General features: G+C 61.9%; 1 protein-coding gene across 1 annotated transcript in view; it reads right to left on the bottom strand.

Moving 5' to 3' along the window:
• The window catches only part of PTPRN2 (protein tyrosine phosphatase receptor type N2), a 428,035-nt gene that overhangs the window by 337,321 nt on the left and 63,306 nt on the right, over positions 1-27,408 (bottom strand). The window contains exon 3 of the mRNA XM_054726069.1: positions 11,389-11,502. Coding sequence (XP_054582044.1) covers positions 11,389-11,502 — 114 coding nt within the window. The remainder of the gene's footprint in view (positions 1-11,388; positions 11,503-27,408) is intronic.

The following is a 27,408-nucleotide window of genomic DNA, read 5'->3' on the forward strand; positions in this document are numbered from 1 at the left end:
CTGGGGTGGGGTGTTATCTGGGGGATGGGGGCAATGGGGGAATGAGGGGGACATCTGTAATACTCTCAACAATAAAGATTAAAAAAAACAAAACACCATCCTATATAATAAAACCCTAATATACAAATTCACTGAACAGCGGAATGACTGGTCACTATGATGTGCACTGACCATCAGGGGTCAGACGGTCAATGCAGGAGTTGCCCCCTGGTTGTCAGTGCACTCCCACAGGAGGAACGCTGCTCAGCCAGAAGCCAGCTGATGGCTGGTGAGTGCTGGCAAGTGCAGTGTGGTGGCAGGAGCCTCTCCCGCCTCTGAGGGCACAGATTGGGCTAAGGGACCCTCATCCAGTGCACGAATGTCATGCACCGGGCCTCTAGTCTTATATAATAACTAGAGGCCCGGTGCACAAAATTTGTGCACGGGGAAGGGGGGTGTCCCTCATACCAGCCTGCACGCTCTCCAATCTGGGACCCCTCAGGGGTGTCCGACTGCCAGTTTAGGTCTGATCACACAGGGGATCATCCCTCTCACAATCTGGGACCTCTGGCTCCTAACAGCTCGCCTGCCTGCCTGCCTGATTGCCCCTAACCACCTCTGCCTGCCAGCCTGATCACCCCCTAACCACTCCCCTGTTGGCCTGATTGATGTCTAACTGCTCCCCTGCTGGCCTGATTGATGCCTAACTGCTCCCCTGCTGGCCTAATAGCCCTCAACTGCCCTCCACTGCTGGCTCAATGGCCCCCAACTGCCCTCCCCTGCTGGCCTGATGGCCCCCAACTGCCCTCCCCTGCCGGCGCAATAGCTCCCAACTGCCCTCCCCTGCCGGCCTGATGGCCCCTACTGCCCTCTCCTGCTGGCCCAATGGCCCACAACTGCCCTCCCCAGCTGGCCTGATTGCCCACAGCTGCCTTCCCCTGCCACGACCCGCCTCCTCCACCGGGACCTGCCTCCTCCACACCATGCAGAGCTGCAGGACCCCCAGGCCTCACCGTGTGGAGCGACAGCCGAGCCCTGTCTCCCCTGTGAGTGCGGAGGAGAGGCGTAAACCTGCTCACCGGCACCTGCAGCTCGTGATAACCTTGTCCGCTGCCGACCATCGCCGTGCGGGCCTTCTCGGCCACGTTCTCAGATGCCCTGGGTGTGGTGTGGTTACATAGTTAAATAAACAGAAGGTGAGTCTGTGTGGATCCAGCCCTCTGGGCGCAGCCTCCTGGACCAACGTTCTTTCTGAGGCTGCGGATGTGGCAGAGTGCATGGTGTGCGGACACAGAGGCTCCTGGAGACACACGCTTGGCATGAGAAGGCCGCTCTGGGGGCCGGGCAGGGGACAGGCCAGCATTCTGGTGAGGGGATGATCAGGCTGGCAGGGTGAAAGTCCTTGAGCAGCTGAGAGAACAGGAGGTCTTTCCAGGCAAAGACGTCAATCTTCCTAGGTACAGTGCTCCCCACGAAGGAGCGGCGAGGACTCTTCGTGCAAAGCGGGACTCCTTCTCTCAGGGCCCGCTGCAGAGGGGCAGCAGGCAGGCGGGCTCTGGAACACACTGTACAGCCCGGGAGGAACAGCTCTAGATCCCCCCACAGTGCCTGCCTGACTACGGCACTGTCTTCCCTCCAGTGTGACTCCTCGGCCTTAGAAGGAGCTGGGTCCTGAGGGCACCTGCCCAGAAAGCTGAGGGGTGAGGCGGCCTCTGCTGTGTGGGAGACACTGCATCTCCTTTCAGCTCCAAGACCCTCGGCCCATGTGCTGTGAGCTCCCCGACCATTCTTTCTACTTGTTCGAGGCAGAGAGAGAAGGTTTGTCTTGGAAAAGACCTTCTTTTAAGACCCTCATTTACCCTTGGCTGTAAAGCCAGGAGAGGGCAGCCAATGAGGAAATGCCAAGAGCAAGTACACACCTTGTTCAGGGGATTTTCCCAAAGAGGAGATGATGTTCAATGTGGCGTCACATGAGGGCCCGGCAGAGTGTGAGTTGCTGTGCGCACATGGCTCACGCTGGGCCTCAGGTAACGCGGCTCCACATCCATGGCTAATGTGTCTGTAGGAGACGGGGAGGATTTCCCACCACCAGTGCAGACCACACTCACCAAATTACAACTCCTTCTTGAAAATTTAGGTACGTAATTGTTTTTGAATCTTCAACCAAAGCTATTTTCCCATTGATATTTTTAGAGAGAGTGGAAAGGAGGAAGGAGGGCCATGGGGAGGAGAGGGGGGAGAGAAAGAGACATTGATGTGAGAGAGAGACATCAACAGGTTGCCTCCCATACACCGGGGATCAAACCTACAACCCAACCAAGTACATGCCTTTGACTGAAAATCGAACCCAGGACCGTTCTGTGTGCAGACCAACGCTCTAACTACTTAATGACACTGGCTAGGGCAGGTATATAAATTTTTAATGATTAAAGGCTTTTTCAAGTTTTCTATACCTTTTTGAGTGACTTTTATTTGTTTACTAAAGGCCTAGTCCACAAAAATGTCTGCACTCAGGAGGTCCCTCAGCCCAGCTGCGCTCTCTCACAGCCCGGGAGCCCTCAGGGATGTCCACCGGCCAGCTTAGGCCCACTCCCCAGGGTATCAGGCCTAAGCTGGCAATCAGACATCCCTCTGGCAGCCCGGGAGCCCTCAGGGATGTCCACCGGCCAGCTTAGGCCCACTCCCCAGGGGATCAGGCCTAAGCTGGCAATCAGACATCCCTCTGGCAGCCCGGGAGCCCTCAGGGATGTCTGACTGCAGCTTAGGGCCGCTCCCCTGCAGCTGCCTCTGCAGAAGGTGCAGCACCAGGACTGGCACTACACCACTGCCTCTCCCGCTGCCTCTGCAGAAAGGAGGGCGCCAGGACCACCATGGCTGACCTGGCGGTGCAGGCTCACTGGCCCTGCCCCCCACCCACTGGTCATTCCTGCAGGTCATTCCGGAATGTCGTTCCGCTGTCTGGTCTAATTAGCATATTAGCTTTTCCTATATAATAAAAGCCTACGTGGCATCACACCCTTGCGCGATGCCCTCGCACAATGTCGCCACGAGATGGCTGCACTCACAGGGGAGACAGGGCTCGGCTGTTGCTCCACACGGTGAGGCCTGGGGGTCCCGCAGCTCTGCATGGTGTGGAGGAGGCGGGTCGTGGCAGGGGAAGGCAGCTGTGGGCAATCAGGCCAGTTGGGGAGGGCAGTTGTGGGCCATTGGGCCAGCAGGAGAGGGCAGTAGGGGCCATCAGGCCGGCAGGGGAGGGCAGTTGGGGGCCATCAGGTCAGCAGGGGAGGGCAATTGGGGGCAATTGGGCCGGCAGGAGAAGGCAGTTGGGGGCCATTGGGCCGTCAGGGGAGGGCAGTTGTGGGCTATTAGGCCAGTAGGGGAGCAGTTAGGCAACTATCAGGCCAGCAGGGAGTGGTTAGGGGGTTATCAGGCTGGCAGGCAGAGGTGGTTAGGGGCAATCAGGCAGCACTCCCAGATTGTGAGAGGGATGATCCCCTGTGGGATCAGGCCTAAACTGGCAGTTGGACACCCCTGAGGGGTCCCAGATTGGAGTGCGTGCAGGCCGGTATGAGGGACACCCTCCTTCCCCATGCACAAATTTTGTGCACCGGGCCTCTAGTTATTATATAAGATGGTGTTTTGTTTTGTTTTAATCTTTATTTTTGAGAGTATTACAGATGTCCCCCTCATTCCCCCATTGCCCCCCTCCCCCAGATAACACCCCACCCCAGGCCTTCACCACCCTATTTTCTGTGTCCACAGGTAATGCATGTAAGCATATAAATTCTTTGGTTAATCTCTTCCTGATCCCTCTCCCCACTTCCCTCTGAGATCTGTCAGTCTGTTCCAGAGTTCCATGCCTCTGGTTCTATTTTATTCATCAGTTTATGTTGTTCATTAGATTGCTTGTTCATTTATTTTGATTTTTAAATTTAATTGTTGATAGATATGTATTTATTGCCATTTTATTGCCACATTTTTATCTTTTTTTTCTTCTCCTTAAAGAAGACCTTTGAACATTTCCTGAATACTGGTTTGCCAGTAATGAACTTGTCTGGGAAGCTCTTTATCTGACCTTCAATTCTGAATGATAGCTTTGCTGGGTAGAGTAATCTTGGTTGTAGGTCCTTGCTAGTCATCACTTTGAATATTTCTTGCCACTCCTGTCTGGCCTGCAAAGTTTCTGTTGAGAAATCAGCTGACAGTCATATGGGTGCTCCCTTGTAGATAACTAACTGCTGTTCTCTTGCTGCTTTTAAGATTCTTTGTCTTTGGCCTCTGGCTTTTTAATTATTATAGCTAGGTGTGGGCCTCTTTGGGTTCATCTTGTTTTGGACTCCCTGTGCTTCCTGGACTTGCAAATCTCTTCCTCTCGCTGTAAGGGAAGTTTTCTGTCCTTTTTTTCAGACAGGGCTGCAGAAATTGCTTTCAAACCCAAGCCCCAAGCAGTGAGCAGCAGGCTGGCTAGCCTGCATCCATTCTGGGACAGAGGAGCTTCCATGGGGACCTGGGACCTGGGTCTGTCTGCCAGGCCTGGGCCTGGGGAGGCATGGTATGTCCTGGCGCTGTCTGGCTGAACAGTGCGTCTGCAGTGAGGGCGTGCTGGCTGAGAGTGAGCACAGGTGAGTGAAGTGGAGTCTCCATGTGCAGCTGATGACATCGGCCATGTTTCGTGGTCAGCAGCGTCCAGGACTCAGTCAGCTAAGGACTATCGAGAGGAAGACGTCCCACTGGGAATGACCCTCTGGGCTGTCCCTGCACCTGTGCCTGTCCTTTTGCCCAAGCGTTAGTTCATGTTCCCATCTCCTCCGGAAGTCCAACCGGGGCTTCTTCTTCCCTCACCCCTGCTCAAGCCCCACCCCACCCCCGGTGACATGTCAGCAAATACACAGATAAATGAATGCAACGGAGCATAAGCAGACGGATGCCTTGACGTTCAATGCCACTGGCTCCCCAAAGTCTGTGGTGTTGCCTCCGGTCCCCTTTCCTCACATCTGGTCTCATACACTTCTGTGGTGACAGCATGGAGCCGGGTGGGGTTAACAGCAACTCCTTTCGCAGAAACGCCCCAGACTTGGAGAAGCTGGAAGTGCCCTGGAGCAGGTGGGGAGGCTGGGTACTGGAAACAGTGGACCACAGTCTGGCTGCCACTCCCGGGCCCTTCATGACCTTCCACTTCCCGCCCTTAGCGGTCCCTCCGCCATGTCCCCAACACGTGTGACTGTCCACCTGAATAGCGACTTTGTGACTGCACTGACTACCATGGACACATCCCCGCACCCCACCCCACAGCACTCATCCACCTGGAGTTGGGGCGGGTGAGCTGAGCCAGACCTCAGTGATGAGGAAGGACCCTGACTTCCAAGGTGCAACAGAAGACAAGTGCGAAGGGGAAGGTGGGAAGGAGCAAGTGGGAAGGGGAAGATGGGAAGGGATAGGTGGGAAGGGGCAGGTGGGAAGGGATAGGTGGGAAGGGGCAGGTGGGAAGGGGCAGGTGGGAAGGGATAGGTGGGAAGGGGCAAGTGGGAAGGGGAAGATGGGGAGGGATAGGTGGGAAGGGGCAGGTGGGAAGGGGCAGGTGGGAAGGGATAGGTGGGAAGGGATAGGTGGGAAGGGGCAGGTGGGAAGGGGCAGGTGGGAAGGGATAGGTGGGAAGGGGCAGGTGGGAAGGGGAAGGTGGGAAGGGATAGGTGGGAAGGGGCAGTTGGGAAGGGGCAGGTGGGGAGGGATAGGTGGGAAGGGGCAGGTGGGAAGGGGCAGTTGGGAAGGGATAGGTGGGAAGGGGCAGGTGGAAAGGAATAAATGGGAAGGGATAGGTGGGAAGGGGCAGGTGGGAAGGGATAGGTGGGAAGGGGCAGGTGGGAAGGGGCAGTTGGGAAGGGATAGGTGGGAAGGGGCAGGTGGGAAGGGATAGGTGGGAAGGGGCAGGTGGGAAGGGGCAGTTGGGAAGGGATAAATGGGAAGGGGCAGGTGGGAAGGGATAAATGGGAAGGGGCAGGTGGGAAGGGATAGGTGGGAAGGTATAGGTGGGAAGGGGCAAGTGGGAAGGGGAAGATGGGGAGGGATAGGTGGGAAGGGGCAGTTGGGAAGGGGCAGGTGGGAAGGGATAGGTGGGAAGGGGCAGGTGGGAAGGGGAAGGTGGGAAGGGATAGGTGGGAAGGGGCAAGTGGGAAGGGGAAGATGGGGATGGATAGGTGGGAAGGGGCAGGTGGGAAGGGGCAGGTGGGAAGGGATAGGTGGGAAGGGGCAGGTGGGAAGGGGCAGTTGGGAAGGGATAGGTGGGAAGGGGCAGGTGGAAAGGAATAAATGGGAAGGGGCAGGTGGGAAGGGATAGGTGGGAAGGGGCAGGTGGGAAGGGGCAGGTGGGAAGGGATAGGTGGGAAGGGGCAGGTGGGAAGGGGAAGGTGGGAAGGGATAGGTGGGAAGGGGCAGTTGGGAAGGGGCAGGTGGGGAGGGATAGGTGGGAAGGGGCAGGTGGGAAGGGGCAGTTGGGAAGGGATAGGTGGGAAGGGGCAGGTGGAAAGGAATAAATGGGAAGGGATAGGTGGGAAGGGGCAGGTGGGAAGGGATAGGTGGGAAGGGGCAGGTGGGAAGGGATAGGTGGGAAGGGGCAGGTGGGAAGGGGAAGGTGGGAAGGGATAGGTGGGAAGGGGCAAGTGGGAAGGGGAAGATGGGGAGGGATAGGTGGGAAGGGGCAGTTGGGAAGGGGCAGGTGGGAAGGGATAGGTGGGAAGGGGCAGGTGGGAAGGGGCCGTTGGGAAGGGATAGGTGGGAAGGGGCAGGTGGAAAGGAATAAATGGGAAGGGGCAGGTGGGAAGGGATAGGTGGGAAGGGGCAGGTGGGAAGGGATAGGTGGGAAGGGGCAGGTGGGAAGGGATAGGTGGGAAGGGGCAGGTGGGAAGGGGCAGGTGGGAAGGGATAGGTGGGAAGGGGCAGGTGGGAAGGGGCAGGTGGGAAGGGGCAGGTGGGACGGGATAGGTGTGAAGGGATAAATGGGAAGGGGCAGGTGGGAAGGGGCAGGTGAGAAAGGATTGGTGGGAAGGGGCAGAAGCCACCCATGAGGGAGATCCAGAAGCCAAGGCCACCTCACTGACCCGCAGCCCCAGACGCTCAGGCAGAGCAGCCCGGTCGCGGGCCGGCCCCTGCCCAGCTTTCCGACCTCCTGGCAACACTGGCTTTCTGTCCTGCTCCCTGTCCTTGGGACCCCTCTGGTCTCCTTTAAGGAACTACCACGCTGCGCTATTTTCCTTAGCTTTCTTTCTGGCTTTGGACGTACAGCTCAATGTGTCAGGAGATTCCCGCCAGGAAGTAAATCCACAGCTATTTTCACGAAAGTAAGTCGTGTGCCAGTGCGTGACACTTATATACGGAATTTCAATGGCTTGGCGGAAGAAGGAAATGTGTTTAAAACTTAATCCCTGAGAGAACAATGTGCCCCCAATGCAGCAAAGCCTCCCGTGGGAGCCATCGGTAAACAGTGAGCGCGTTGCCCCCCATGGGCACAGACTCTAAGGAGGAAGCAGCTCTCCGTCCCGGAGACGTGCCCACGCCGTGTCCAGGACACACCAGGATGCAGCCACAGCCGGGCTAATGCAGTGACCACGTGGAGTGACCACAGGGGCTCTGAAAACGCTCCCTTCCCCAACCACCCACATCCTGCGAGCCAAGCTCAGGAGGGGCAGGGCTGCAGACTCTTTCCGGAGGGGAGACAGACTCCCCACACCTTGGGGTGTCATCCACTGCTGAGCCTCGGGACAGGAGGAAACGGAGACGCAGGAAGATCGTGCGGCAGAGAGCGGGTGGCACAGGGAGGGGATTCGCTCACAGCGCCGTGGGAAACAGTGTTAGGTGAGGGACCCCAAAGGGTGTGGGCACACGCACATCTGCGTGTTTGTACACATGTGCATGTGTATGCGAGTATGTCTGTAGGCATGTGATGTGTGTGCACACTGATGCACGTGTGGTAAAGTGTGTGTGCATTGCACATGGATGGATGTGTGGGTGTGCACATGCGGCCCGGTGTGCACACTGGTGCCTGTTGCACATGGATGTGTGTTACTGTACACGTGTGCATATGAATGTTTTGTGTATATGTGCACATGGGTGTATGTGTATTGGTGTTAGTGTGTGCATCCATGTGCACATATCTGTGCGGGCATGTGTGTTTGTACATGTGTGTGCATCTGTGAGTCCACACGTGCTCATTTGTGTGTGCATATGCATGTGTGTGCGTGTGGGGGTGAAGCAGTGCCAGCAGGCTCTGAGGGCGGCACGCCGGGGCTCTCACAGGAGGACTGTTACAGGCAGGTCAGGAGCAGCAGTGCAGAATCTAAATTACACCCAAACCACCCACCTTCATGCTCACACGCAGGTGACCTGGGCCCTGTCCCACGTGTGGGCACCGCCAGACCATGAGTCCTTGCACACGGCTGCAGAAGGAGGGGTGACACACACCAGAGGACCCGGTGGCCTAACACCCGCCACCTGGGTCAGCCCAGGGCTCACTGAACACCCAGCCCCCGGGCCCAGCCCCAGGCCCTGTCAGACCCGGGGTGGGGGCTTCCAGGCGTGGACAGGAGGCAGCCGATCGAGGTTGCTCTCTACAGCCACTGCCTCTCTCCTTCTCTCTAAAGAAGACAAGTAGAAACATATCCTCGGGGAGGATGGAAAAGAAGAAGAAGAAACTGCCCTTGGCCTGCACCAGGCTTTCCAGGCACCGACCACGAGGCGGTGTGCCACCCAGTCACCGAGGGACTTCAGCTGATTATCGTGGTTCCCATGGCCCGAGCCACGAGGCAGAGGGAACGGGTCTCCTCAGCCTACTCGCTCCGATCCACAGACCATGCCAGCAACGGCCACTCCCTCACCCCCCCTCTAACCCTCACCCTCTAACCCTCACTCCCCCCTCTAACCCTCACCCTAACCCTCACCCTAACCCTTACCCTCTAACCCTCACCCCCCTCTAACCCTCACCCTAACCTTCACCCTAACCCTCACCCTCTAACCCTCACCCCCCCCTCTAACCCTCACCCTCTAACCCCCACCCTCTAACCCTCACCGTCTAACCCTCACCCTAACCCTCACCCTCTAACCCTCACCCTCACCCTCTAACCCTCACCCTAACCCTAACTCTCACCCTCTAACCCTAACCCTCACCCTCTAACCCTCACCCTCTAACCCTCACCCTCACCCTCACCCTCTAACCCTCACCCTAACCCTAACCCTCACCCTCTAACCCTCACCCTAACCCTCACCCTCTAACCCTCACCCTAACCCTCACCCTCTAACCCTCACCCTAACCCTAACCCTCTAACCCTCACCCTAACCCTCACCCTCTAACCTTCACCCTAACCCTAACCCTAACCCTCTAACCCTCACCCTAACCCTAACCCTCACCCTCTAACCCTCACCCTCTAACCCTCACCCTAACCCTCACCCTCTAACCCTCACCCTAACCCTAACCCTCTAACCCTCACCCTAACCCTCACCCTCTAACCTTCACCCTAACCCTAACCCTAACCCTCTAACCCTCACCCTAACCCTAATCCTCACCCTCTAACCCTCACCCTAACCCTCACCCTCTAACCTTCACCCTAACCCTAACCCTAACCCTCTAACCCTCACCCTAACCCTAACCCTCTAACCCTCACCCTAACCCTCACCCTCTAACCTTCACCCTAACCCTCACCCTCTAACCCTCACCCTCTAACCCTCACCCTAACCCTCACCCTCTAACCCTCACCCTAACCCTCACCCCCTTCCTCTAACCTTCACTCTCTAACCCTCACCCTCTAACCCTCACCCTCTAACCCTCACCCCCTTCCTCTAACCCTCAGCCTCAGCCTCAGCTTCCCCAGCTCCCGCGGGGCTGGTTTCTGCACGAGCTCGGTGCTCCCGTCCTCCTTGTCCTGGGTGAGCCGCCTCATCCACTGTCCCCCCGCGGCCTGCCCTGCAGACTTCCGGCCCAGGCCCAGACCACAGCCTGGCTGAGACGCTCAGTGGCTCCCACACCTGCGGACGGCCAAGCGCCGTAGCTGATCATGGACAGGAGCCCTGAGCACCCACGTCTGCTGAGCCCGCCACTCCGCTGTCCAGCCCTTGAGAGGGCACGCGCACTGCGAACACGCGGGAGGAACCCAGCCAGTGGTTTCCCTCACTCACTGGACCACTCACGTCTTCCCTGGAGCCACGTACAGCCCGCGAGAGCCCGGGGCTCCAGGCCTGACCACCACACGAGGCTTCACGCCACAAGCCCCTCCCCATCGCTCCCCTCATGCTGAGCTGGGTCAGCCTGAGCCCCCCCCACACACACACACACACACTGAGCTGGGTCAGCCTGAGCCCCCCCACACACACACACACACTGAGCTGGGTCAGCCTGAGCCCCCCCACACACACACACACACTGAGCTGGGTCAGCCTGAGCCCCCCCCCCACACACACACACACACACTGAGCTGGGTCAGCCTGAGCCCCCCCCCCCCACACACACACACACACACTGAGCTGGGTCAGCCTGAGCGCCCCCCCCCCCCCCACACACACACACACACTGAGCTGGGTCAGCCTGAGCCCCCCCCTCCCCCCGCCAAATACACACACACACCCTGAGCTGGATCGGCCTGAGCCCCCCACACCCTGAGCTGGGTCGGCCTGAGCCCCCCCCCCCCCCCACACACACACACTGAGCTGGGTCAGCCTGAGCCCCCCCTCCCCCCGCCAAATACACACACACACACTGAGCTGGGTCAGCCTGAGCCCCCCACACCCTGAGCTGGATCGGCCTGAGCCCCCCACACCCTGAGCTGGGTCGGCCTGAGCCCCCCACACCCTGAGCTGGGTCGGCCTGAGCCCCCCACACCCTGAGCTGGGTCGGCCTGAGCCCCCCACACCCTGAGCTGGGTCGGCCTCTGGTCCAGGCTCGAAGCTTCAGGAGAATGGACTTCCCCTCAGGAGAGGACTGACCCACTCACGCTTCCATCTAAAGTGCATAGACACATGTGAATTATAAATAATAGTTCTACCTGATGATGTTCAAACTATAAAAACTTTAACGTTATCTGAGCAAACAGTTAACAGGACTCCCCTGTGAAAAGCTAGGACGCTAGTTTGTACACCGCGGTAGAGAGGCGACTGCTTTCCTCCGTGATGGGCGGGCGGACGTCACCTGGGAGCAGCCCCACCTGCCCGCCGGACCTGCACCCAGCAGCCGCCCGCCCACCTCCCCCGGCGCCCCTGCCCGGGCTCCGGGACCCGGGCCCCTGCTCCAGCCGCTTCTCCCACCACTAAGTCGTTCCTACCTCCTCGCGCCCTCGGAATTCTGAGAAGCAGAGTTTTGCTGAGCGCTGCGGGGACAGCGGCCCCGGGGGCACCCCCCGCCCCTCCCCTCCCGCTCCACCGCCTGCCTACCTGCGCGGGACAGCTGCAGCAGGGCGGCCCTCAGACGCTGCTGGGCCACCGGCGACACCTCATAGCGGTAGACATCGGTCACCGGAACCTTCTGGCACCTTCCAAACACTCCGTCTGTGAGAAAAAGGGGGACAGAGTTCAGAGAGGAGGAAGGCGCTATACCCTAACTGCACCGTGGCCACGCGTCGCTAAGGGCTTCAGATCATCACTGCAGCTGTCAGATGTTGGGGCAGTGGGAGAGCTATGGTTTATCTGAGGAAGAACAGTGGGCCGTGGGCCCTGGTCCGTGGCTGTGGGCAGTGGGCGTGGGCCGTGAGTGTGGGCCCTGGGCTGTGGCTGTGGGCCGTGGGCATGAGCTGTGAGTGTGGGCCCTGGTCCATGGCTGCGGGCCCTGGGCATGAGCTGTGAGTGTGGGCCATGGGCCCTGGTCCGTGGCTGTGGGCCATGAATGTGGGCCATAGCTGTGGGCCGTGGGCATGAGCTGTGAGTGTGGGCCGTGGGCCATGGGTGTGGGCCGTGGGCAGTGAGTGTGGGCCGTGGGCCATGGGTGTGGGCCGTGGGCAGTGAGTGTGGGCCGTGGGCATGAGCTGTGAGTGTGGGCCGTGGGCCGTGGGCCGCAGGGAACAAAGACAGGACTGGAGAGAGGCTCAGGAACCCAGTGCTCCTTGGGTTTTTATTCTGCATTCCCATCCCCACCTCCCCACCCCTCACTTTCTGTGATTTCCAGGCAGTGACGTTCAGGACTGGTTTTCCAGATGAGAACCCGAACCCCCAGGAAGTGCAACGTTAACTTGCAGAAGCCTCGAGGACCATGGACGCCTCCCACGGCGCCCGCGGGAGGCGCTGACGTGGGGCGGCCTGCACACCAGCCAGGGGCGAGGGGCTCTCTGAGCACTCAGCACAGGCGCCCTCGAGCAGGGCGCAGTCCGGACCATCCTGCCGCTCCCGCCCTCCGTCTGGAGGAGGACCTGCTCCTCCGCGTCCCTCCCGCCACACCCGTTCCTGTGGCCCCGGCCAGTCTGCCCTCGGACCACTCGCTTTGAGACAAGCTTCCTGCAGGGCTTCAGCCGTTCAAGTCACCACCTTTCCCCACACAGAGGACGGGTGCGGGCCCTGCTCCCCACACAGGGCGGCCCTCCGCGGCTTCAGCCGGACGGAAACCGTCCCTCGTCGTTCCCCACGTGTCCCTGCCGCATCGCAGCAAGTCCAAGGAGCAGGCGCGCACCGCCGGTGCAGGCGACGGGCTGCGGTCGGAGAGCACCCTGTGCTGGGACAGCGAGCCCTGTCCGCAGCAGCCGTCTGGAGTGTCGCAGCTTCCCTGGGATTTCTGTGGGACTTTGCAAAGCCCCTGACTCAGCTCACCTCTAACCACCGTCTGCCGGCCCAAAGGGAATGCATCTGCCACCCCCACCAGAGCGGGGACAGCTCCTGCAGGGAGGCCTGTCTGCCCTGGCCTTTGGTTCAGTTTTGTGGGCGTGTGCCTGTGGGGGCACGGACGGGGAGGGAGGAAGAGGGCAAAGGGAAGTGCTCTCTGTAGAACGTCCCCGAAGCTTTCGTTTCACTTGTCAAATGGAAATATCGTGACAGCAGAACCGTAGCGTGGGGACTAGAAAAAGCACTGAGATGGCCCAGCCCGCATGGCACAGATGACCGAGGGGACCGAGCCGGAGTGTGGGGACGAGGCCGAGGGGGGCCGGCAGCTGACCGTGGGGCCGTGGGGGGTGGGCGGCACCTGACCACAAGGAAGAGAAGTCAGGCTCCTGGATCCCAAACCTTCGTGGCGGTCGCGCTGCCGGAGATGAACCAAGAGTCGCCTCCCTCCGGAAATGCACCGGTCACTCGGGGTCTCCGAGGAGAGTGGCCCCAGACGTGTCCCATTCTGGAGGCCACGTGATTGTCCCTTCGGAGCCGTACAGGCGCCTTCCCTCAGTGTGGCTGGTGGACACAATGTTGGAGATATGTTCTCAGGCCCGCGCTGGGGTGGCTCAGTGGACAGAGTGTCAGCCTGCAGACTGAAGGGTCCCGGGTTCGATTCCAGGTCAGGGCACATGCCTGGTTGTAGGCTCGATCCCCAGTAGGGGGCGAGCAGGAGGCAGCCGATCAGTGATTCTCATCATTGATGTTTCTATCGCTCTCTCCCTCTCCCGTCTTCTCTGAAATCAATAAAAATATATTTTAAAAATAATGTTCTCAGAAAAATATTGATTGGTGTGAATTGTTTATATAGTCTGTGTGTAGACATGTGCATACATATGTGTGTATTAATGTGTATAGATATGTGTTTGTGTGTCTACCTGTGTGCATGCGTACATATGTCTGCATACATGTGTGCGCACATGTGTGTGGGTGTGACCATATATATTTGTTGTATGTTCATGTGTGCATGTGTGTGGCTACATGTGTGCCGGCATGTGTGATGCTTTTGTGTATGTCGTTGCCTACATGTATACATGTGTGCGTGTGTGTGCATGTCTCTATGCCATGTGCACATTCCTGCACGTGTATGTGCCTGTGCGTGCATGCATGCAGCATTTATAGGTGGTGTGTGCATCTGTGTATTATGTTTGTACATACATGTATGCACATTTCTATGTATACATGCATGTGTGTATACATGTGTGAGCACATATATAAAGCCTCTAACATTTAACTGCCACACTCACCATGAGAACCCAAGGATGCTGCTATTTGAAAGTCATGTCTTCATCTAGGAGACAGGTATCCCCAATACAGAAACCTGGTCCCCTCACCTGCCTCTTTTCTGTTCCCTGTGGGACTGCGCACACTCAGCACACCTCTAACACTTCTTGTCCCCACACCTGCTAAGCGTGTGCAAAGCCCCTTCCCTGTGAGGGGTAGATTCCGTCCGGGTCTGTCACGGCCTCGCACCCGGCCTGGGAAATGCAGGGACGCCTGCTCTGACATCCACTGGGTGGCGGGCAGGGCGGGTGGGCAAACAGCCCTGGGGGCCACACTAGGGCAAAAACAGACAGATTCCACTCTCTCGAGGGCGCCCAGACTGCGCCACGTGATGAATCCCTCGTGACTGAGGTGGGTGGCACGCAGGCTCCGAGCGCAGAGGCGTTGCCCTCCTCCAGGGCAGCAGCGCGGGTTGGGCTCCACGTCTCAGGAACGGGGTCGCCTGCATGGGCTGGCGAGGAGAACCAGGCTGGGGAGCAGGCTCTGTGGAGGGACGTGCCAGCCCCTGGAGCCTGGGACCCAGGGGGACGGAGCTGCATGGCTGGAGCCAGCCGGGCAGGTCCCGTCAGCCGGGCTGAGAGGAGCAGTCGGCCCCCGGGCAGGAGCTGCAGGAGGTGCCCGGGGCCCGAAGGCAGGACTGGCCCTGGGCCAGAGCCGCAGGGTAAAGGGAGCTGCCCTTCCAGAGGAGGGTGGCTCAGTGAGAGTCTTGGCCTCTTCAGAGAGAACGCTGAGGCTGCCCAGCTGCAGGGTAGCCCCTTCCGTGTGTGCCTGGCAGAGAGAGGCTCGGAGTCCAGAAAATATTCTGAGAGACGGCCCATGGACAGTGGATCTCTCCAAAGTGGTAACAAAGCCGTCCTGCTGGCTGGGGAGGGGACACGCCGTGTCCTGATGGCCACGGGCCCTGATCGCCGCCCACGGGCCCTGATCGCCACCCACGGGCCCTGATCACCGCCCACGAGCCCTGATCGCTGCCCACGGGCCCTGATGGCCGCCCATGGGCCCTGATCGCCGCCCACGGGCCCTGATCGCCGCCCACGGGCCCTGATGGCCGCCCACGGGCCCTGATCGCCGCCCACGAGCCCTGATCGCTGCCCACGAGCCCTGATCGCCGCCCACGGGCCCTGATCGCCGCCCACGGGCCCTGATCGCCGCCCACGGGCCCTGACACGGGCTTGGGAGCAAGTCCACATCCTTCTGTGGGGAGGTCACCGCCCAGATCCTTGGGCACTGACCACAGCAACCACACACGCGTGGTGTGGCCTTAAAACTCTCTGGGCTGTTCCCAAACCCAGTTTCTAGAAAAGCACCCCCTTTATTTTGCGGAGCAGAAAACTGGGTCCCCACTGCCTCTGGGGGCCCCAGGGGATGGTGCTACAGACAGAAAGAGGAGGCCGTCTGGGTCCGGGGAGCGGGGCCACCTCCCAGCTGCCGCCGCTGCTAAGGCTCTGACAGAGACGCGTTGTTAACTGTCACCCAGGACGGGGTTTTGCTGGAGCTTTTGAAGAACGTGGGGAAAGTTGCTTGTTTACCTCGTTCGTTCGTGTGTTCCCACCGGCAAAGCCATTTCACTCGTAAACATCACTGTCCCCGCAACATGGACACAGCCTGTCCGAGAGCCCAAACCACGTCCCCTTCGTCCTCTGCTCCATGGCACACACATGTGCCTGCACTCACACAGATACACACGTGCACACGCTCTCAGTCCCACGTGCACACACAGGACCGCTCCTCTCCCCTCACCCCTTCAGTGCCAGCACCCTCAGCTCAGGGGCCCCCGACACCACGCTCTCCAGCCCCCAGGGACTAAATAAAAATCTGTGACTGATTAACTGGTGCTTCTCCATGTGCCTAAAAGATAAATTTATAGCGTGAATTTATAGCATCGTCAGCTAGAACCCCAACGTGCTGGGTCCCCCACAAACTTAGGAGTCTTCAACCCCAGCAGGGGAGCCGGGGCGAAGGGCCAGGGACGCCTGCGACAGCGGGGCTCCTGCCGGAGGTGCCCACGAGGTGCCAGCGAGCCCTGCTCCCCCCCCCCCCCCCCCGTCAGAGGCTGGTCCTCCCGCCCCACGGCTGGGGAGGCGGCCCGAGGGCCCTGCCCGGGAAGGGACCTCGTGCTGGACTCTCTGACTGTGGCTCTGGGTCTGCCAGGCGCGGGGCACCTCCGAGAACAGCCAGGACCAGCCGGTCAGGGAGCCCCAGGTGTGAGCACGTCGGTCTCAGTCTCCCCTCGAGGGAACGGTTTGGGGGAAGGTCCCCTGGGACACCCTCCGCTCAGTGAATGGGCGCTGAGAACTGCCGACAGGACCTCGGCATAACCATCTGCCGTGAGCGTCCTCGGGAGGAGCCCGGCCGGCCGTGGGCACTCCCGCCGAGTCATGGAGCTCAGCTGCTCAGCCTGGCGGCGCTAGTGGCAGGTACGGAAGCAATGACACCAGTTTTTCTGCACCCATGACATTTCACCCTCCTTTCTTCTTTTTCTAATATCTTTCATGTTTTTATTTTTTATGTCTTTTTTGAATTTCTTCATTTTCTCTTTGGGAAGAGGTAATGGGACTGGGGAATTAATAAAGACAATTTGATCACTTAGATGTTCCACGTCGGGTAGTTACCTGAGAGCACAATTAGGAATTATTGCAATGCTTACCCCTGTTCAAGAATGTGTGTAAACAGCTTGTTCATGGGAAAAGTATGCCTGTGTATCTGTATTCTCTCCGCTCCCTGGATCCTCAGAAACAGTCCTCTCGGCTTTGGGGTGAGAAGAGAGGCAGAAAAGGTGCCACGGTTATAAAGCCGTCACAGGCGAGGGCGCACAAGGGGGTCCTGGAATGTTACGGGGCCGGGGAGAGACGGGAGCTAACCCCCCGCGTGCGGAATTCCTCGTGGGCAGCACTCACGGGGCCTGTGAGTGTGGACAGTGGCCTGGGACACGCATTCGGGGCCTCAAAACCCTGTAAGTAAACACACGGCACTCGTCCACCGAGGGAAGCGCCAGCCACCTCGGGACAAAAGGAACCGCGTGGTCTGTCTGCGGCAGCTCCGGCACAGGTTCGAGCACCGGCCTGGGTGCTCGGGACTGTCACCCGCTCCCAGGCCAGCCCCGGCCCGAGCGTGCCCCCCCCCCGCAGCCCGGGCTGCACCACTCACGTGGCCATCGGCCCGGGACCTGCTGCTCCACGCCACACTCTAGCCTGCTTCCCGGCACCTCTCCCTGCCTCCGCGTCGGCCCCCGGCAGCAGCAAAGACGAAGCAGCAGCAGTGACCCCTCCTGGCCGCCTCCCGGCGGAGCGGACCCTCCTCAGGACACCGCGTCCCGCTCAGGACAGCGACGCCTGGCCGCCGGACACGCCACAGCCCCACCAGGTGTGCCCAGCGCCAGCTCCAGGAGGAGATGAACTCGCTGCCCCCAGTGAGGCAGGGGTCAGGCGCATGCACACGCTCACATACACGTGTGCACACAGGCACACAGTTCTATGCTTGCCACGTGTACACGTGCGTTGGCTTTGTGAGGAGTGCGGGCCGGTGAGCACACATCCGGTGTCTCCTCTGTCCACAGACTCAGCGTCCGCGCCGGGAGCACACCACCCGCCCCTCCGCGAGATGAGACACGCGCGGGCACTGCGCCGGCGCCAGGACCGGGGCTCGGCAAAGGCCGACACAGGCCTGCCGCGCCCGAGAGGCTGAGCCGCCAAGGAGGGCCGAGAGGGAGGCTGTGCGCCCTGGGCTCCGTCGAGGCCGCCCTCACGCCAGCGGAGGAGGCTCGGACGGACTTAGTCACGCGGCGGCACGCGCAGGGGCAGGCTGGCCACGAGGTGGGACCTTCACGTCCACCCGACAAGGTGCCTCTCCTCCCGCGACGGGCCGCGTGCTCCCTGCTCTGGGGTCCTCGCAGCCGTGCATCTGGGTCTGTCCTTGTTAGCTTGAGGGACAGACGTCAGTTTGCGTCCCACGTTCTGCTGCATCACTGGTCGGCCCTCGCACGTGCCCTGACCGGGTGGAACCCACGACCTGGGCGTGCAGGACGAGGTCCCCGGCAGGGCTCGCACCGGGGTCTCGCATGCTAACGACACTCCCTGGGGTTTAAGGCAAGAAGCTCTGGTGCCGAGCAGGACCGCGGAGGTGGTGCCGACATGGAGCAGGCGCCGCCGGGTCTAGAATAAGTGGCCGCGGAGCCCAGAGGCCCGAGAGGAAGGAGAGCGGCTCCGCCAGAGGCACCGCGAGCCCTGAGGGCGCCGGACAGGGCGGGGGGGGGGGGGGGGGAGGGAGCAGACCCGCAGCGCCCACAGGAGCTCGGGGGCAGAGCCCAGAGGAGCCTGAGCGCGTGGAGGGAAGGTCCCGCCTCCGCACACCGTCCGGAACGGCCTTCCCTGGAACTCCTCTCTGCCCCCCCCCCCCCATGGGCGGCCTGCGGGAGGTGGGAACGCCGCTGAGGAAAGAGGCCGCAGCCCGCGCTGCGCACGGAGCTTGGCTCTCGGGCTGTGCTGGGTGCCCTTTGTGGCACAGGGCTCACAGTCAGCGGGACACAGGCACCGGCCAAGTGCAGGGGCTCCTGTGCCTCCCCAGAACGCCTTCCGTCCGGCTCGGGTCTGCGGCCGTCGGGGCCACTGCCAGACCCACAGGGCCTTCCTCCAGCTTCGCTGGCTGCTGGCCGCCCGGCCTCCTCCCGCACAGCCGGGGCCAAGGGAAGGCCAGCGGCCACGGCCGGCCACGCTCAGGTGTGAGCTGTGCCCTGGGTCAGAAACCCGCTCCCGGACCCGGTGTCCCGAACTGCCGTGGGCACCCCACTCTGGGGAGCCGAGGGATCTCGGGGGCGCCGTGGGCGCGAGAGGAGGCGCTCACAGCCGGGGCCGGGCCAGCGGGCCCTCACCTCGCGCCCCACAAGGCTCCCTGCAGGGCCGGAGCCGCACGCCCAGCAGCCCGGCCTGCCCCGCCCTCTCAGAACCACCGGCCCCGTGGCACGTCCCTGACCCAGGCTGCCATCAGCCGTGGTCTCACTCAGGCGGCAGAGCCCCCGCCTGAGCCACGTCCACTGGGCTCCCCTCCCCCCCCCCCCCCAAGCAGCTGAGGCAGCGCTTCCCGGAGGGTCTGCGGCCGTTAGGACGGGCCTGTGCCTCCTCCTCTTCCACGGCGCCGGCCGGTGAGGTCTGTCGGTGCGGCTGCTCCTGCCGCTGTGTCTCAGCTTCTGGGGCTCCTGACCCTGGAGAGGGGGGTCGGCCGGAGCTGTGGGGCGGGCGCGGGGCGGCAGCGACACTGATTGCAAACACGGGTCCCACGGGGCCTCCGCGCCGAGCCCTGCCCGCAAGAAGACGCGCCTCTGTGTCGTCAGCCGTGGCTTCCATCTCGAATCTCGGTGAGAGGTGAGAGCAGACCAGGTTTTCAAACGGAGACGGCCACCTCCGCACTGCTTCCCCCTCAGCGGCGCCGGGGCTCCCGCGGCCAAGGCACCCGGCCGCCGTCACCCGGTGACTCTAGGGGAACCGGGTTCCGCCGGAGCAGGGGCCGTGCTTTGTTCCCAGAGGAGAACGCTGAGGTCCCGGGGCCCCCAGCCTCACCGGGAGCTGACGTCTCCCTCGCCCACGTGAGCCCAGCCCTGGCTTTGCCTGGCTGAGCCGTGCGGCTCCGGGCAAGTCGGACGGTCCTCCAGCCTCAGTCTGCTCACGGCGACTCGGCAGGCACAGGGAGACCGCGGGGAAGGCGCGGGGAAGCCACGGGTGACCCCCAGGAGGCACCTCCTGGGAGCCGGCCCAGGGGAGCACGCGAGGCCGCCTCCTTGCTCAGCCACTGCTCCGTTGGGCCCTCCACGCCCCCCCCCCCCCCGCCTCCCCCGCCTCTGAGGCTCACTGTGGGCTGTGGGGCGAGCCGGATCAGCACCCGTCCTCTCCTCCACACAGGGGGGCTGTGCTCGGACAGGAGGAGCCCCCCCCACCGCCCCTGCCTGCACACACCGGGAAAGGCCGCACCGCCAGGCGGGAGGAGGGCAGGCCGGACCGCCGGGCGGGAGGAGGTAGGCCGCCTGCACAGCCGTGCTGGACTTCCCCTTCTCACTGTGGCATCAGCACAGGCCTAGCTGCCTGCAGAGGGGCAGCCCCGGGCCCAGGGCCGGGCGGGAATCCAGTCTGTGGGCAGGCGGCCTGCCCTCCGCCCAGGGCCGGGCACTTAGAACATCATCGCGGGCCGTACAGAATCAGCGACTGAGCAGCGAGCCTGCTCTGTCTGGTCAAACGCTCATTAACTCACCCCATGCCTTGGCAGGGCCAGGCCAAGTGACCTTGCAGGCCGTGACAGCCCTCGGGCAAAGCGCGTTGCTGGCGGAGGCCCGAGGCCGCCTTCCGGACGCTCAGACACGCAGGCTGTTGTGCGTGTGCCCTGCGGTCCAGAAGCTGTGCTGTGTGCCGGGCGCAGAAGAAAACACAAAGGTAAAACGGACGCAGCGCTGGCCGGTGTGGCTCAGTGGATAGAGCGTCGGCCTTCGGACTGAAGAGTCCCGGGTTCAGTTCCGGTCAGGGGCACATGCCTGGGTTGCGGGCTTGATCCCCAGTAGGGGTCGTGCAGGAGGCAGCCGATCCATGATTCTCTCTCATCATTGATGTTTCTCTCTCTCTTCCCCTCTCCCTTCCTCTCTGAAATCAATAAAAATATATTTAAAGAAAACATAAAGGACACAGCTCATGTTTTATTTGAGGAGCCAGATATGTGAACAATCGATAAAAGAAACGCCAAGGAAAGCACCGTTTCTAATAACCAGATCTGTCCTAGTGTTTGCTGCGGGGAACCGGGCGGAACTGACCAGGGAAAGCGCTGGTGCGGCCAACCCCAACCCCTGCTGCTGGGCGCCGGCGCCCTCGGCCAGCGGGGCGATGCTGAGACTTCCGCCGGCCTGGTCTTTGGGGCTCTGGGGCTGGTTTTGTGTTTATCTCTGACGATGACAGAGTGGAACCACACAATCTGAGCGTCTCTTCAATTCTAAGTTCAAGGTCCTTCACACACAACCACATGCAATCACCCGGTTCCAGGGCTCCAGGCAGGGGGAGGGGAGGGGCGGGAGGAGCAGGGAGGGGACCGGCTCCTGGCAGGACGGCAGCACCCGCCCCCCCCCCCCCCCCCAGGGACTGCATCTGCAGGAGGGCTCCTGGGGAACAACCACAAAGCAGCCGGTGAGCCTCCAGCGCCCGCGCCGCCGCCTGCCTTCGCCTGAGGAGAGGCCCCGGGTCCAGCCTGGACGGGCGCTCGGCAGCACCACGGCCATTTCAGTGCTGTTTTCCCTTCCCCGCGTGAAGGTGACAGGCTCCTCGCCCGTCTCGGGGCGAGGTACGGCCGGTCCTGACCCCCGTCCGGACACGGGAGACCCAGGGAGCCAGGGCGCCCAGACCCAGGCCGCTCCAGGGCACTCGGCCAACGCCACGCGCCAGGAGCCGGGGTCCACCCGCCTCCACGGTGTGGGGTGCAGTCTGCGAGGACTCAGGGCACAGATGAGCCGGGGAAGGAGAAAGGCGGGCTGTCTGCAGCTGCCAACCTCCCCGCAGCCTCGTTCCAGCCGTTGCCAAGTAACCAGGGCCTCTCCTCTCATCAGCCCACAGGTCCCATCGGCTCTTCAGACGAGAGCAGAAAGGCCTGCACCGAGGCCTTCAGCGGCACTGAACGAAAATGGCACGTTACGGGGACGAGGGAAAGGGAACCTGTTAGCCTCCTCTTATCTGCACAGCGACAGGGACTCAAAAACAGCCGTCCATCACGCCCGCACCATCCTATTCCTCCACCAAAGAGCCTGGCTCACCTTCTAGGGAGAGAGGAGGGGCAGAGAGGGAGGGAGGGGGAGAGAGAAAGAGGGGGAGGGAGGGGGGGAAGGGAGAGAGGGGAGGAGGGAGGGAGGGGGAGGGAGGGGAGAGGAGAGGGGGGGGAGGGAGGGGGAGAGGGAGGAAGGGCAGCCTTGTTCATAACCAGGTTCCCGCTGGGCTCCCTCTCCTGCCCTCGCTCTCCCTGCCCCTCGCTCTCCCCGCGCCCGGAGGCACGCCTCAGGATGGAAGGCCCCACCTTCTGATACCAAACATGCCCTCCGTCCCAGTGGACAGCTGAGCGCCCAGCAGGCCGGGTGCCCCCAACGCCCCGAGGCTGGGACCCCAAAGGGCTGCTCCTGCACGAACCTCAGAAGGACACCCCCACCCATCACCCAGGCCCGCCTCGCCTGCCGCTCTGTTCTCACTGGTTGGGGGGTTCAGGGCCAGAGTGGCCCTGCCCCGGGGGCCGGGGGCCGTGAAGGTCCGTAGACACTGGCCTGCCTGCCACAGGCGTGAGGGCGGCCCTGGCGGGAGCCTGGCCGCGGCCCACCCCTGGCCCACAGGGAGCCCGCCCTCTGCGGGGAGCCGTCCGCTCGGAGAGGCATCAGGCGACCCAAGACGCGGGGTCCAGCAGCACCCAGAAACTCAGCCCACCCGTCCAGGAGACACAGTGCTCCCCACGCAGGGCGCGCACGCCGCTGCCTGTCCACCGCCTCAGCCACTGTGCACGGCCACGCGTGGAGCAGGCGATGGGTGGACAGAAGGCCCCTCCTGTTTGCCTCGCCCCACATCCCGGGCCGGATTCATCCCTCGCCCGGTCCCCTGGCCCGCTGGTGCCCAGAGCCTGCCCAGCCGCCCCCTCGTGTGGGAAAGGCACGTCCCACTGCCCGCAGCGCTCGGCCCACGGACGTGACTCAGCAAGAATTTACCGGAATCGGAAGCAGGGACTCAGGGGTCACAGTGCTGGGTTCTGCAGCGTTACTCATGCCGCCGGAAGCAGTCCGGGGTCCAGTGCCAGGTGACTGGGTAGCAAATGTGGTCCCTCCAACCCTGGACTCGGCCTCAGCCTTAAAAAGGAAGACTTGGCCCGACCGTGTGCTCAGGGGTTAGAGTCAGCCACACAGCGAAGGGTCGCCATCCAGGTCAAGGGCATGTCCCTGGGCAGCAGGTTCCCTCCACGGCCCGGGTGGGACACGTGCGTGAAGGAGTCTCTCACGTCGATGTCTCTCTGCCCCTCCCTCTTTCTAATCTGCCTCCCGCTCCCGCTCCCGCTCCCGCTAAATCCGACGGACAGTCTCCTCCTGTGAAGAGCAGCAGCACAACACGAGGCAGAGCATTCAGAGGCTCAGCGTGGTCGCCAGTCACAGGAGCAAGTGCTATCCCTGCCACTCACATGGGCCCAGAGGAGAGGGGAGCACAGAGGAGAGGGGCGCACAGAGGAGAGGGGAGCACAGAGGAGAGGGGAGCACAGAGGGGAGCACAGAGGGGAGCACAGAGGAGAGGGGAGCATAGAGGAGAGGGGAGCACAGAGGAGAGGGGAGCACAGAGGAGAGGGGAGCACAGAGGGGAGGGGAGCACAGAGGAGAGGGGCGCATAGAGGAGAGGGGAGCACAGAGGAGAGGGGAGCACAGAGGAGAGGGGAGCATAGAGGAGAGGGGCGCATAGAGGAGAGGGGAGCACAGAGGAGAGGGGCGCACAGAGGAGAGGGGAGCACAGAGGAGAGGGGCGCATAGAGGAGAGGGGCGCACAGAGGAGAGGGGCGCATAGAGGAGAGGGGAGCACAGAGGAGAGGGGAGCACAGAGGGGAGGGGCGCACAGAGGGGAGGGGCGCACAGAGGAGAGGGGCGCATAGAGGAGAGGGGCGCATAGAGGAGAGGGGCGCACAGAGGAGAGGGGAGCACAGAGGAGAGGGGAGCACAGAGGAGAGGGAAGCATAGAGGAGAGGGGAGCACAGAGGAGAGGGGAGCACAGAGGAGAGGGGAGCACAGAGGAGAGGGGAGCACAGAGGGGAGGGGCGCACAAAGGGGAGGGGTGCACAGAGGGGAGGGGAGCACAGAGGAGAGGGGAGCACAGAGGGGAGGGGCGCACAAAGGGGAGGGGTGCACAGAGGGGAGGGGAGCACAGAGGGGAGCACAGAGGGGAGGGGCGCACAGAGGAGTGGGCGCAGAGGAAGGCGGTGGAATGAAGGGTCCCAGGGTCTGGGCGGGAGACCCTGGGCAGAGGTTCCTGGGAGGAGGACAGGTTTGGGGATGGATGGAGGTGACGGAGTAACACCTCTGCACCCCCCGGACCGGGTGAGGGTAAAGTCCATGTGATGTGTACCCCACCACAATGCTCAGAGCCGTAAAAACCAGCGAGTACGTGCGAAGCGGGTGGTGTGTGAGGGCAGACAGTCTGCAGAGTCTCAGGGTTCCACGCCGCAGGGGCAGGCGCGGGCTTGGTCACGGACGGGCCACGTGGCCCAGGCAGGGCAGAGGCGCGTTACCGATGCCCCAGGATTCCACCAGAACAAGCGCCCCGGGCGGAGCAGCTCCGCACCTCACTTGGGGAGCGTGCTGGTTTCTCGTGCCCATGAGTCAGCTCTGGGGGCGGGAGACGTGGGTGGGCTCATTTGTCCGTTTGTCTGTCTTGTTCATCCTCACCCCAGGATACGTTCTCACTGATTTTTAGAGAGAGTGGAAGGGAGAGAGGGAGGGGGAGAGAGAAACATGGATGTGAGAGACACGTGGATTGGCTGCTTCACACACACCCCAACCAGGGATCGAACCTGCAACCCAGGTCTGTGCCCTTGACTGGGAATCGAACCCACGATCCTTTGGTGTTGGGCCGACGCTCTAACCACTGACCCACACCGGCCAGGGCGAGATGTGTGTTTTAAACTGTTTTTACAGACGTGGTTAATTTGGTGTTTGGTTTTGTGCTGGCGAGGCTTCAGCGGGGCTGGCAGTGACGGAGAATGCCCCGCCCTGCGACCTCAGGTGACCTCGGCCAGGCGTGGCGGGGAGGGGGCGCAGTGAGGCCTCCTCCAGCCTGAAGCCAGGGTCGCAGTCCCCAGGCGGCCGGGAGCTCCCATCAAAGCACCAATCCCAGCAGCTCTCTCGGCGGCTCTCACTCAGCAAAGCTCTGAGCCAGGCGGCGGCGCGGGGCAGGGGCCGGAGCGCCGGGAGCCGCTAATGCGCAGGGAGGCCACGCGGCGCTGTGAACCGAAGGGCGATGGAAGCAATTTATGTGGAAATTAAAATGTGATGGAGAGTGGCAGGCTGTGCAGAGCCGAGGCCGGGGAGGGCCTCTCCTTCCCCCGCGGGGTGAGTACAAAGCAGACACACACACAGATGCTCACGTCCTCGGACCCAGGGCCCTGAAGACCCTCGATGTAGAGCCAGGGCCAGCCCCATCCACACGGTCTCCTGACACAGCGCTCCACACGCAGCCTCCACGGCCAGAGTCCACCCTCAGCCAGGATGGGGGGCTGTGTCCACCCTCAGCCAGGACGGGGGGCTGTGTCCACCCTCAGCCAGGACGGGGGGGGCTGTGTCCACCCTCAGCCAGGACGGGGGGGCTGTGTCCACCCTCAGCCAGGACGGGGGGGCTGTGTCCACCCTCAGCCAGGACGGGGAGCTGTGTCCACCCTCAGCCAGGATGGGGAGTTGTGTCCACCCTCAGCCAGGACCGGGGGGGCTGTGTCCACCCTCAGCCAGGACGGGGGGGCTGTGTCCACCCTCAGCCAGGACGGGGGGGGCTGTGTCCACCCTCAGCCAGGACGGGGAGCTGTGTCCACCCTCAGCCAGGATGGGGAGTTGTGTCCACCCTCAGCCAGGACGGGGGGCTGTGTCGACCCTCAGCCAGGACGGGGGGGCTGTGTCCACCCTCAGCCAGGACGGGGAGTTGTGTCCACCCTCAGCCAGGACAGGGGGGGCTGTGTCCACCCTCAGCCAGGACGGGGAGGCTGGGTCCACCCTCAGCCAGGACAGGGGGGGGGCTGTGTCCACCCTCAGCCAGGACGGGGAGCTGTGTCCACCCTCAGCCAGGACAGGGGGGGCTGTGTCCACCCTCAGCCAGGACGGGGAGCTGTGTCCACCCTCAGCCAGGACAGGGGGGGGCTGTGTCCACCCTCAGCCAGGACGGGGGAGTTGTGTCCACCCTCAGCCAGGACGGGGAGCTGTGTCCACCCTCAGCCAGGACGGGAGGGCTGGGTCCACCCTCAGCCAGGACGGGGGGGCTGTGTCCACCCTCAGCCAGGACGGGGAGCTGTGTCCACCCTCAGCCAGGACGGGGGGGCTGTGTCCACCCTCAGCCAGGACGGGGGGCTGTGTCCACCCTCAGCCAGGATGGGGGGCACTGTGTCCACCCTCAGCCAGGACGGGGGGCTGTGTCCACCCTCAGGCTGGCGGAGGACACTGAGAGGGTCAGGAGGCGGACTGAGCAGAATGGAGAAGAGGTGACCAGCCGAACGGTTAATGAGGAAAAGGGAAAGAGACCATTCGCGGTGTCGGACGTGAGAGGCAGGCCTGTGCGAAGGAAAACACTCCCAGACAGCGGCGCCTGCGCTTCGGTTCCGAGCGCGTTTGGGGGCTCCCCGCGGGGTCTCCAGGCCAGGCAGCGGGGGTCCCCCTCTTGCAGGTGTGCCCGAGTGGCTCTGCTCACTGTCTGTGTTGCTTGTTAAATTAAAATTATTTTCCCTCAAATGAATAAAGACTCAAGCCCAGAGCCCATAGGCCCACAGGAGCGCGCCCCAAGGAGCCCCGGATGCACGTGACTCGGCACTGCCTTCCCGGGGGTGAGCACCGCTGAGGGGGTGTCGGGGGCTCTGTCTGCTCCCTCCTGTACCTCACGCTGGAGAGGGGGCGCTGGGTTTGGGCCACAGATGCCACCTGGGAGGTCAGGAGAAGGACATGCCACCAAGATGGTGTGAGTGTCAGCTAGCAGCAGCCTCTGATGAGAGCAGGGAGGGAATACACACACACAGGGACACACACACACACACACACACATACACACACACAGGGACACACACACAGGGACACACACACACACACACACACAGGGACACACACACACACACACACAGATACAGACACACACACACACACACACAGGGACACACGCACACAGAGAGACACAGACACACACATGCACACGCACACGCACGCACAGAGACACACACACACACAGATACAGACACACACACGCACACAGACACACACACAGGGACACACGCACACAGAGAGACACAGACACACACACAGACACACACACAGATACAGACACACACACAGGGACACACACACACACAGAGACACAGACACACACACGCACACGCACAGAGACACACACAGACACACACAGAGACACACGCACCCACACACACACGTGCGCATGCACATAGACACACATAGGGACACACAAACATACACAGAGACACACACATGCACATGCACAGAGACACACAGAGAGACACACACACACACACACAGACACACACAGAGAGACACACAGAGACACACACAGAGACACACAGATATACATGCACACACATGCACACACG

Source organism: Eptesicus fuscus, chromosome 14, assembly GCF_027574615.1.
Source record: "Eptesicus fuscus isolate TK198812 chromosome 14, DD_ASM_mEF_20220401, whole genome shotgun sequence".
NCBI classification, from domain to species: Eukaryota; Metazoa; Chordata; class Mammalia; order Chiroptera; family Vespertilionidae; genus Eptesicus; species Eptesicus fuscus.